This window comes from Pocillopora verrucosa, chromosome 3, assembly GCF_036669915.1.
Source record: "Pocillopora verrucosa isolate sample1 chromosome 3, ASM3666991v2, whole genome shotgun sequence".
NCBI lineage: Eukaryota > Metazoa > Cnidaria > Anthozoa > Scleractinia > Pocilloporidae > Pocillopora > Pocillopora verrucosa.
The window spans coordinates 28780424-28793195 of NC_089314.1; the positions used below are offsets into that span (position 1 = coordinate 28780424).

Sequence of the window (12772 nt, forward strand, 5' to 3'; positions counted from 1 at the left end):
TATAAAAATCCTTTCGAAATATTTCCTTTAACTTTTTCCTCTTGTATGATTTCAAAAGAGCTTAACAAATTACAGCTGGTGCTGTTTAAAAGCCCTTTTGTTGCCGTGGTAATGTATATGACAAAGGAGTAGTATGCTTCAGAAATGGCGAACTTTTGAGCCACGAGAGACTACAAAAATGCCGAAAAAAGTTTGTTGTTTCTGGAGCATACACTCCCATGGAAACAACTGCAGCGGTCTTTGGGCGCCATCGGCTGTATGGTAAGGTTTCTTCTCTATTATACCAAACTATTTTGTAAAACCTTTTTTGGACCCTCCAATTGTTGTTAGCTTTTCTTCTGTTTCTCCTGACAGAACTATTCATTCGACAGTTTGAAACGGATTTGACAACACCAAGATCTGCAGGAGGTACTTTCTCTATCTTGGTGAGCCGCCAGCAAACCAGTGGAGAAGCGACAATGCATTGAAGATTTAAAAAATTGATTTATTTTCAGAGCCCTTACAAATAGAGAAGTGTCGTTCGCATTCTCACTTGACTCCGATTTTATTCTCGACAACAAAATGTCCTATGTAAAAGAAAATTTATACCTCGACTTCAAAATGACTTTTAACTCTTTCTAAAAACGATTTCCTGTTGTTTAACCACTGCAAGGGTCCTACAGAATTTGTTCCAGTCGAATTTCGTTGTAAGAGTTGAACCGAGAGCAGAAGTGGCTTCAAAGAATCGCGATTGCGGAAACCCTGTTAATCTCGTTTGCAGAACTGCAACCAACTCTCAAAAGCACGAGACCTCTTGCTCGTTTTTTCGTGCGTTAAGTGTCAATCCTACATGTGTAGCGAATAACTTCAGCAGAAAATCTTCAGCCTTCCCTTCCCCAAGTAATGTCAACCTTATTCTTTCGTTTAAAATTCGTCACATTATTCCGATCATGTGGTTCCCTATACAGTTTGACAGAACGAGAGAATCGATCGTCCACCTGAAACCTCGAGAAAATTTGTAAAACCCAAGCAGTTCTCTCGACAACTAATAGGAGATGTATGGACAATTTCCTTATAACTATTAAACCTGACCAGCTAAAATTTGCACAACTGAGAAAAGGCTGCTTGGAGACCCTAGGATAAACTCCTAAGACTTGGGATTAATGGAAAGCGCAAAGGAGTTCGGAAAAGAATATAAAAGACAAAGAAAGTAATACAACCTTGTATCTAAAATCATTTCCCCAACAGGAATGGATTATTTCGTCTTAGATTTGTAAGCGTTAAAGCGTTAGATTTCTGCATAGAATCATCATGTCTTCCAGCCTCACGTATACTATGACAGGCTTGTCCAGTCTTTCGACGTGTTATGATACCTATAATCAAAACTGAGACTCGTTCATCGAGAGAAATTTTTATCCTTTAAGAATTATAACCAGGATGGAGTCAAAGAATTATCTTTAAATCATTGCTATGCCTTCTTTGGCCTGTGGAATGATATTTAATACTCAGGTTTCAAAATATGAACCGGTGTCTCAGTTCTCCGTGCTTCGAGTATAACATTTTTATTAGTGGTGGTTTGTACAGAGTACATTCTTCATCTTAATGACTTAGTCAAATTAGCCTTCACCAATTGCAAGCTTACAATTACACGGTTTGATGGAGAGAGAGGAATTTGCACGCCCTTGTCCAACCCTATGTTAAACTGTAAAATAAACAAGCATTCCATTATGTAAATAAGCCGCGCCCTCTCCAACTAACAGAATTCAACCAGCAACCAGCAACCAGCTGACTCGAGATGAAATTTACTGAAGTACTTTGAGGAGCTTTTTCGCAGTTTGATCTCTGTAATTCTCCAAATATCTGGAACAATCAGCCACATTTTTGGCGTTTGGAAATGTTTTCTCTCTCTATCACTGTTTGTGACCGAAGTCTCAGAGGCGAAGTCAAGATGTGCATCAGTAGTATTGACGGATTGGAGGATTGTAATCCTGTTTCCCGGGATGACGTAGAGCAGTCTGAATTTTATCGAGGGAGTTTTCCCATTACCGCTATTCTTGTGGTCCAAAACGGTCCATTTCCTAAAAACAAATAAATCTTCAAATTGGGTTGGGGACGACGCATGCCTTGTGTAAAAAATGAAGCAGGCTTCTCAAGCCGTGTTTCAACGGTTATATTTCCCTTTCTCGAATCGAAAAGAACGGGAATATGAAGAGTTTCAGCAAAATAACTCCATTGTCTCCATATCTGTCTAGAGACCATAGAGCGAGACCTCTCATCCTTCGAAATTCCATGTGATACCACGCTACGTACAAAAGACTGTCAGATTCCATTCGCACCAGAGCAGCAGCACAATTCAAGCACTCTTGATCCAACAAAAATTTCCATAGGTCTCATCTCATACAACAAAAACACGAGATCTGCACTAGCGAGTCTAAGCTTTTCGCTCAACGCATTCCATATTATATGACGTATTTTCCATCTCAAGCTGCTTTCAAAGTGGACGAATTAAAAAGACATGAAGTTGACATGAACACACACGAATCAGCCAATCGGAGTACGGAATCCTCATTTGAAAGGCAGGTTGTAGTCGAGCCGGTGGCTTATGGGTAAATCAGGACAGCCAAAGAGAGAACAATAGGTTTTACTTTGGGGCCTTGTTGTTCGCTCTCTAACTGAAGTTTAGCCCCAGTTATTACCTTTTTGTTCAGGAAAAACATTTTATCAGGGATTTATTTGTGAGTATGAGCGATCTGTGGTCGGATCAGCCGTGTTCTGTGTAAGAAGACATTGACGAGACAACATAGCTACCAGACTTGTAAGTAAGCAAAGCTTTGTGTTAATTATGTTAGTTTTCAACCAGGAAATGGAGTGGGTGATGAATGGGTGCCGGATAATGTTACTTTCAAATTTGAGCTTTAGTTAGTTAAAAAAAATCTGGATATGGTGAAAACTAAATATGGTGGTTGGTTATATTGCAGGAAGAATAATTAGAAATTTTATCAAGCCCTTGTGTTTTCACTTAAGTTAAATTAAATTCTGTTTCACACATTTTATAATATATCTGTTCTTTTCGAATTGTTCTGGGATTTCAATTTCAGATACTTTCAAAGGGTTAACATTTTGGATATTTGACGCAGCTGTTGAGCTCTCTTACACCTTTCCAAATTGGCAATTTTTGTGTTACTTGACAGTTTTTCTCACTTATCCTAAGTGCTTCGCAGTTTTCCTGCTCTTGTACAAATTCAATTAGATATGTTGACCTTTCCGAGCAAGGCACCAGCTTACCACCTGCGCCATGATACGTTGAAGGAACCGGCGTCGCTATTGTCATGGTAACCGCTTTGATTTACCTTCGCAACGCGAAGTGCTTCGTACAATTGACAGCTTGACTCTACGTCGTGGGACAGATGCTCAAACGTGTATTCATCTACAAAACCACCCTAAACAAGATTTTCTATAAAAATTAATGACTCTGTTTTTCAAGACTGCAAAGATAATGTTTGTGTTTCTGTTCGAGTAAAATGCCTCTCTCAAAGAAAATTTCCAGTTTCTCAATTTTTCCGTAAATTTTTTCTCCGGGAAGTAAAAACATAAAGAGATATAATAAATCGCAATAATTTCTTATTGCTCCAAAAAGACCATTACGGTTCTGCCGGTTCTGAACTAGCATATGTGTTTAATTTTGCATAATTGTTTAGCAAAATAGAGAAAAACTATGAAAATACTGGCTGCATATTTTGATGTTAGGGATTTCTTCTTCCTCCAAGCATACTTCTTCCGATTATCAAATTGAAATCACCTAAACTGTTAATAGCTTTGTCATAAATTAGGAAAATAGCGACAAAAGCAAACTGTTTATTAGTATTGTCCTATGTTTGTAGGGTTCTACTGCGGTTGATCAGTAATAGTGTAGTGTATTAACTTAAGCTTCCTTTAAGACATCTTAAGTAGTGAATCACCAATTTGTTTTGGTTTTTTGCACCACTGAGTTGCCCATTCTGTTCTATGATTGATAACTTTCTTTGGTATCTGCATTTATCATTAATTTTCAGCCTTGGTTAACTTATTTTAAGCGTGGGTTGCAATCGCATGAATGAATGAGACTTCAGTTGCAGGAATTTTCTTCATCTTAGGAAAGTTTGACGTTGGCCTTAGGTCCTAAACCCGCTGTTCAGGACATTCTCGCGAGCCCGTGAGCTTGTCTCTTTGGAAAACATAGCTCATTTTAAACTGACATGGAGTCCAATGGCTTAAATCTTAATTTTTAGATGACTCCAGTGACAGCCCTTTTTTTTGTTCAAACTTTTTCACTTTCTCTAAACACAGGTGTCGGGAAACGTAGACAATCTCTTGTCGCTAATCTCCGTAAATACCACCACTTATGACAATAACATGCTCTTAACACAATCACTGCACCGGTTTAAAATTTCATCGTATTTCCCCATAGTTCGACTCTGTTCTGGTCAACAGAGGGGTTTCTCACTTATCCTAAGTGGTATTGTATGCTCTCTTTTTAAAACATGAACAATGTAAGCGCAAGAAATCGAGAAAACAGATCGCCTTTCTTTTGCTTATTTTCCATTTACAAATAACCTTTACATGATGACAAAAGGTGTACAAACAAAATTTGACACCTGCTCTTTTATGCAATTCACAACAAGAAAACCTGTTTTGTTGTTATCTTTTTTAAATTTGATCGCAATATTTTCATTTTTTTTATACTTCCTTTTTTTCTTTGCCTCTACACATTTTTTTTAACGCAGCCTTTCAAATCTATAGGTCATGTCTTGAAACTCATCAGTCGAATGGCGAAGTTTTTCTTTGATAGCTGAGAAGAGGGTTGATTTTTCTTAGAAATCCAAAATCCGACGCCTTTTTTTTTTTCCCAACTTCTTGTATGGGAAGGGACTTTTGTTTGTCAAGTGATCTCTACCTATGACGCTTTGGAAACTAAAACTCCTAATTAAATTTTAGCTTGCCCCTTTTGAACTTGCTTAACACAAGGAACGCTTAAGAGAGTTATAAATTTTACTGTAATTGATTTGGCTCTGTTTCCTGGTAAAATAAACTGTAAATTGGAGAAAGAGCTATTCGAGTCCAAAGTCTCGCACACATTTAATTCTTAAATTTGTGTAGTATGACATGGAATGTAGGATTTTCATTCTTTTTGCACTGATTTTATTGAACTACGCTCCACAACAAAGGTAATCATGCTTTTGGGATGTTTTGTTATTTTAACCATTTGATCTCCACCTCGAAACTGGAATCAAAATTAACCCTTACTAAGAGATCCTGGTCATAAAAACTCATGGACCATCACAACATCGTGTCGCGCGAAGCCACGAGAAGTCAACACTATAAGTGTGAATACTGTTTATACAACAGTGTATTATTGACTTTATTCTAACAATGAAATGGTTTGTTACGCTCCCAACACGACGCCAGCGCTACAACACTACAGTATTGTACACTCCGTCGCCTACGCTCACCAGGAGTTCTAAGATAAAGGGAAAGGTTATAGACTCGGAGAAAACACTGTCAGTAGAATGACAATCAAACTTAATTACCTTGAAGTTATTCACTGAATTGCTGTTATGGTCGGGCAAAACTGTGAGAGTTTATAAGTGGTGTTTCTATAACATTTCTAACGTCTTTATTTGTAAATTACCGTTGTCTTCTAGAGTTACCTTGAATGAAAAACTCCTTGGGAAACAAAGATTTTTGAATATTCTTATCATTGCCTTCTTGACCTCGAAACACAGCTCGTCCAAGTGACACTTATGTGATTTCTGACACTTTTAGATTGAGTAACATTACGTCAGATTCCTTTCATTCTCCAAGACACAATATGAAAAAAGGAGAATTCTAGAAATTTTTCGGGTCTCTAATAATTACAAATCAAATTCTCAGTGAAGCAAACAATTGCAGCATCCATGTTCCATCAAACTCGAAAACCGTGCAGACAAAATCAAGGCTTGATTTTCAAGAGAGCGTCAATGATAAACTCCAGTGTTTATTTGAGCGTGTAGTCACACACTAGCAACCTGCTCGCGCCAAAAATGACGAGCCCTGATTGGCCAGTCGGTGTTAAGGGTCAACACATTACGTCATCGCATCTTAATGTTGTGTATGAAGTGTCTCAACTCTCACGCGGGGCCGGTGATGCCACGTTGGGTGCGTTACCATATCGCCGCTAAATATCGTAGGCTCGTCTCAGGCGCCGCTCGACCAATCAATCAAACATCTCTTATTGTGGAGATAATTGTCGGAATCAGTAGAGCCAAAAGCGCGGACATCTTTTTCTGTTAGTGCCGTCAAGTATTTTGGGTTCAACGGGCTAACATCAGCAGGTTGGTTTGTGATAAGCGTCGTTTTCCTCAACGAATGCGAATACTTTTTTCCTGGATCAAATGGTGGTTTGATATCGGTGGGAGCTGCCTTGGCCGTTTGAACTTCTATCAGTTCAGTCATCTTTGACAGGACAAGTGTTTCACAACGGTGAGATTCACTAACCGCTGGCATTTTCAAAGGAGAGCTCACAATTGAAAACAACAAAGAAATTCAAGGCGTATTGATATTCCCGGTGTCACGTATTCTAGTTTTTACGGAATTTTTCTGCAGACGTTACTGTGATATATTTCATCGTGCAAGACTTATCCCACCGATATCTACCATCTACTTCACTGAGGGGCTGTATATCATATTGATAGGTGAAGTTATTTGTTGGGGGAAAATACGGTAAGTTAGTGCACATTTAGATCTTGAAGACCTATCGCGAAAATGTATGACATGTTTTGTGTGTGGCTCGCGTTCGAGTAAGACTCTGTAATGAAGACAGGCGCGCGAGGTTAATTGAAACACGAGTATAATTTTGTATACTTCGAGTTTCTACTGAAAGTTACTGTTACTGAAGGTTTGCATATTTAGAACAGACAGACTCGTAAGGGTTTTTAAGAAGTGTTATGGGATGGAAAAATAATACAGTGCAGATCTTGTTGTCCGGGATACAACAGGTAAAAGAGCAATTTTCATTTTGTAAGGGAAGAGAAGGGGTTTTCAGAAGTCTAAAATGAGATGTCATCTATAGAAGATTCCAATCATTTGTCCAGTTAAATGGTTTATTTGGTAAGTTTTTATCTGACTGGAAAGCCCGCGAAAAAATATTTTAACAGAAAATTTAACTTTTTCCTGGATGAAAGATCATCGTTAGCTAAAGATTGAAAAATTACAAACCAGAACAAGATATGTCAAAATACTAGCTTGTGATTGGTGGAGAGGTGACAGTTTCTGCACACCTGTCGAGCGAACCAGTCAGGGGAGTGTACCCTTTCCTAGATACAAAACTACGTTATCCGCAAATAGTTAAGTCATGAGAGAAAGATAATTAACAATTCATTCACCAGTTGTCTAATATATAAACAATTTACCGGTGGGATGAAGTCACGGTAGGCAGGCTAGAAACCCAACGCCCCATCGCCCGCCTATGTTGGCCTGACAGAAAGTGCCAGACATTTGAAAATAGTGTTTTGTGTTTATTCGCCAGGTCATGAGGCTCGCATCCTTGGCGGTACTAGTCGCCATAGGCCTAGTCCATTTCAAACTATCGGTGAGTACGAGTTTTAAAACGATTCATTAATTTTGGTTTACAAGGCATGTCGACTTGGTCGATCGAACCTTTGATCAATGGAACGATTGATCGATCGGTTGGTGGTTGATCAAGGGAGCGTATCAATTTGGATGACTTCCGTCGTGCTTACACAAACTTATTAAATGCAAACGCTGAGGATTTTGGAGTCAACTTACCATTAAGTTTTCCAAACGGCTGTTATTATAGACATTAACGTCCCTGCAGAATAATATCTGCTCTTAGATGGTTATTTACGGAGTTTATTTTTAGCTTTTAGTCAAGTGTGATTTGGATTCCTGAAGTTCTTTTAAGTTCTTAGCTCTTAAATTCAATTACTGTTCTAGAAATTTCAATGTTCAAATCTGATATCAATAGGTTAATAGCAGAGACATTTTTAAAAAGTATATCATAGTTTTATTCGTCTGTCTTGGCACCATTTGTAATATTTTTATTCTTCCGCCATATTTGGTTTCGTCCCACCTGCTCAGATGCCAAATATGGAAAAAGTGAAGTAAACTGTAAAAAGAGTTGCTTGTTAATTTTTTACAATTACACGTCGTTCAGATGATAATTTGTCTTTCTCTGTTTCCTGGCTAAAAATTCTAGCTAAAAAATTTTCAAAATATCGAAAAAGACCGTTGGTGGTCTTCATAAAGTTCTCAAGTTAAAAAGATAGTGCTTTTTCGTGGGAAAGAGAGATAGATAAAAGGATCAAGAAGTCGGCAGAATTAGGGGCAGCCAACCGCCTCCGAAATCTCATCTATGATCGATGTTTGCTACTGTGGCAATTACTTTGGCGTCATTATACGTGGTCACAGACAAATCGGTAACAACTTTGTCATGAACACGAGAGTAACTGTAGTTTAGTGATTATATCAGGTTGTCTTCATGGTGGCATGTGGTATCAAAGTCGGTGGTTTTGATTACAGTTATTCATTTTTCGTCGTACCTTTAATAGCCATGAACTTCAGATCTATGTGTCTGTAATTGTAACTTTAATTAAGAGGTGTTTGGATTAGGACTTCGATCCAACGCTAACTTAATAGTCACCAAAGCGCTTCGTAAGACCTACTAGTAACTTAAATTGCGTTGTTTAAGAATTGTGCCATTTAAATAACTTCAATGACTAATATAAAATTAATGTAAAGGAAAATTTACCCTGGTGCGATTTTAACTCTTTTTTAATGACGATATCGATGAAGGAGACGTCGTATGTGCGCCTTTCACATAAGAAAAGTTTTTCCTTCCAGCGGCCTATCTGTAAACCAATACTGCCTGAGTGTCGTTTTTAATGCCGCGTTGTATGACAATCTGAGGGTAAAAACATCTAAGCAGCCTACTTCAGTATTCTAATAAATCAACTATCATTTCTTCTCCAGGCGTCTCTGCCCGTGTCTCCAGTCCCTCCTCTTCTTAACAAACTTCTCAAGGATCAGAATGTAACACTGGGTTTCATTCTCAAAGGATTGCAAGGTCCTCCCGGTGCGAATGGTATGGCTGGAATGTCCGGTCAGCCAGGTCAACCGGGTCCACCGGGATTCAAAGGAGATCCCGGTCCTCCTGGTTTCCCCGGTACTCCCGGTCTTCCAGGAGCCCCTGGTTTTCAGGGACCTCCAGGTATGGATGGAGCTCCTGGTTCCCCTGGTTTCCCTGGTCCTCCAGGTTTTCCCGGTGGTAGTGGAATGCCCGGTGTCCCCGGTATGCAAGGACCTCCAGGACCTCCAGGTGCCCCAGGCCCTACACCAATTAGATACGTAAGTATATTTATTTTGATTAGCTCCTTTCTAAAGGTTTCTTAGTATAACTGCAATTTGTCTCTGTTTGACCATAAATACGAGTAGTACGATTCAGAAAATGTATACTATTACGACTCGTAATAGTATTTTTAAAAAAATTCATCAAGGTAATTGTTTTTTTTGTCCATTTCCTGCCCTATATTCACGTGCATCATGTATACATATTTCGGACAAGTTAAAATATGATCCTTCTTTATGAATCTTATTCAGAACGGAACAGTGAAATGTGAAGAGGACACAGCTTGGCTGCGATGTAACGAGTACAAACACATAAGCATTATCTCCGCTTTCTGGGGAAGACGAAACTTCGGCCTGTGCACGGAACACACAGGAAACCTACAGTTTAACAAATACTGCCCGACAACGCCTCTCTTTCTGACAAAAGTTAAGGACGCCTGTGAAGGAACGACCATGTGCGAGATAAGATGCACAAAGTTCTTCTTCAACGATCAATCTTGCGCAGACGTATACAAATACTTGGAAGTCTACTACAAATGCATTGAAGTTATTAACGGTCACGAGGTTGTGAACGAAGATAACCTACTCAACGCCAATTTCTTGGGTTGAACGAACGAACGAACAAACTTTCTATAGAACGTTACTTTGCTTCGCTCTCGGCTGTATCATTTCACTTTGCTGGAAAGAGTTGTATTTGTAAAAACGGGCTTGCCTGAGGATAAAAAAACGAATAAATCGCTTCAACTAAAAAGGGCGAAGGCCTCGAATTTCTAATTCTTCGGCGAAAGAAGACGACATACATGGTTCTTGTACTTGTGAACCATGTGTTATATCGATTTAAGGTAGTTTTCTTTCTGTACATGACATGATTAAATCATCTTCGTAGAATCGATCGATATTTACTCGGCTCGACTCTTTATGAAATTTGACGAATTAGTGTGACGCATTAGTGAGGTAGGGTCTCCAGTTTTTGTTGTCAACAGGTTTTTTTTGTTCTAATAAATTACCTTTTGTGCCGTAAGGGCACAGACTGACCAAGGTTTCCAGCACTGACAAACCTCCCGAATTGGCCAGACTGACCAAGAAGCAATGATCAGTAGCTGTTCAAATCGCTTGTGTATGATATAGTGCGATTTATGATGTAATCTTCACTCTTATATGTAAATAAACTGGTAATGGAATGGTTTACAGGTGTACACACGCCTTATGTAGTTCTAAAACAGTAACTCGATCATGATTGCTTTCATTTGGTGACTGATGGATGTCAATGAAGTTCTACTTCAGCATTATGAAGTTCAAGTTTGTCAATAAACGACGTTTCCGTTGTCCAATGCTTTCTTATTCAAACTCCCTTGTGTTTTCCGCAGTATTGCTCCCTTATAAAATTTTTGTTCAAGAAATACAGAACCCAAACAGATCAATAAGGTGTATCACATCTCCTATAGAAAAAAAGCTTGCAAAGCTGAACGCACACCAATAATAATAACACAATAATTAAGGGCAAAAGGTACTTTGTAAGGGTCTAAAGTATCACATCTACTCAAATTTGAGCGGAAGAAAGAGAGTCACTTGAATAGCTGTGAATTCAATTTGACACGAATCAGTTATAGGTCTGTAGAGGTCACCCATGCACTTTTTCATATATTTTGACATGCGCGGTGAAAACTGCATCTGATAAGTAGTTAGCCTCACTAGGCATCATTCCGTGGCATTGCAGTAGGTTTAGTTACAAAAGTACATTCCAAATTAACCAATTCTGCAATCTCGTTAGTCCATTTTAAAATCTGATGCACCACTCTCTGATTGGTGACCACCCGAATGACAGATTTGCTTTGGTGATGGTCACTAAAGGTGAAATTAATTTGAAGTCTAACGACAACTTATGACTGACCTCTCTCAAATGGGTTTACCTAGGCTGCGGTACTGAAATACATAGATAAGGTTGTTCATCTTGTGAAACCTCTGAAAATTAATTTATATTGCTTCTGCCATTGAACAGTCTTCAACTTAGACATGTGCCCCTGCCTTCCTCTTCATTTTGTCATAATCCTTGATTACGGTTAAAGAACAGATTCATCTTTGTCTATTAGCTTTGAACATCTGAGAACGTTATTTTTCATCTCCTCGCAAACCTCACACGTGGTGTTACTGTAAGAATGGTCAAGCTGGTTTTTCTAATTCTTTGATAATTCGATGTTACCATATTTTTTTCATTCGCTACTCTAAAGAATGGGGACCAAATGCCAAAATGTCTCAACAAGTTTTGTGACCATCCGTCAACAATAAAGCGTTACCACAGAGACACCATAGTCTTTAACATAAAACCTTAATTAGTTGTGCTAGGTGTCTCTAACCTCTGAAAAGAGTCACGCGAACCCCTTCGATAATTTCTGAATTTAAACCAGCAATTCGTTGGAGAGATTCGCTCTAACAAATAGCTAACGCTCCAAACGTCAGCTTTATTACATCTTTACGATGTCCATTTCATTTTCCTAATTCAGTTGATAAAACCAATGATCTTGTAATAACTCCCTTCCCCCTCCCCCCCTCCCACACAGCACCCCAGTTTGTTTGGAAACGCAGCTCTTTTGTTCGGATGTTACAAAAAGTAGAACGAGGAACTGAAGTCGGGGACAGGTAGTACAGCGGTAATCCGCATAGAAATTCAAAATGGCTGATGAAAAGTCGGAAAAAGGTCTGAGCACCAGTTTTGAGCAAGTGTTCTTCGCAATTAGTTAGGAAGACAAATGAAACTTTAATTGAAGTGTTTTTAACCTTGATCTTTGAAAAAATGAGGTTTACGATTATATTAGTCGCAGGTGCGATGGTAATCCCCCAGGGAAACATTGAGACTCTCAGGAAAACAAAACTAACTCTTTCTCTCGGGGGCTGACATTATGTACATATTTTTTATGGATTACAATGCCCTGTACACGCAGTTTGCATTTATGACCTCACATCAACAAAGTCCACTTATGTTAACCTTTTAACTCCCATTAATGACCAAAACAGAATTTCTCCTTAGAATATCAATACAATCTCAACCAGAAGAAAAATATCAATTTGGGGATAATTAGTTGATCCAATACTAAATTCTCTGAACTAACATTGTAAGAATTGTATGGTTGACAATAAGGAGAATTATAGGTTTGATCTGGAAGATAAAGGGTTAACCTGAGGAATATGAGGTATTATCAAACTCTAAGACGCAACGAAATCTCAACTTGTACCATCAAAAAACAATATCGTTGTAAAGAAATTATTATCGAGCTGGTGTGATTAATTACCTAGGTATGTGAATCGAGGTTCATACGAAATTTGGGTAAGTTTCATCCAGTGTCTTAAAAACAGCCCTCATAGATGTATATAAAAATTTACAATATGCCATGAATTATAACTTAAGAAATTCTGA

The 12772-nt window shown here is 38.5% G+C and overlaps 1 protein-coding gene across 3 annotated transcripts; it reads left to right on the forward strand.

Annotated features, from left to right (window-relative positions):
• Positions 1-2626: 2626 nt before the first annotated feature.
• LOC131795544 (uncharacterized) lies at positions 2627-10686 on the forward strand. 3 transcript variants are annotated; one of them, XM_059113125.2, is made up of 4 exons: positions 2627-2794; positions 7523-7585; positions 8986-9360; positions 9613-10686. In XM_059113125.2, the coding sequence occupies exons 2-4, from the start codon at positions 7526-7528 to the stop codon at positions 9967-9969; spliced, it is 792 nt and encodes a 263-aa protein (XP_058969108.1). In that variant the 5' UTR covers positions 2627-2794; positions 7523-7525; the 3' UTR covers positions 9970-10686. The 3 variants fall into 3 exon arrangements, with proteins under 3 accessions (XP_058969108.1, XP_058969106.1, XP_058969107.1); XM_059113123.2 differs by lacking the exon at positions 2627-2794 and adding an exon at positions 6190-6329; XM_059113124.2 differs by lacking the exon at positions 2627-2794 and having other exon boundaries at positions 7425-7585.
• Positions 10687-12772: the final 2086 nt, after the last annotated feature.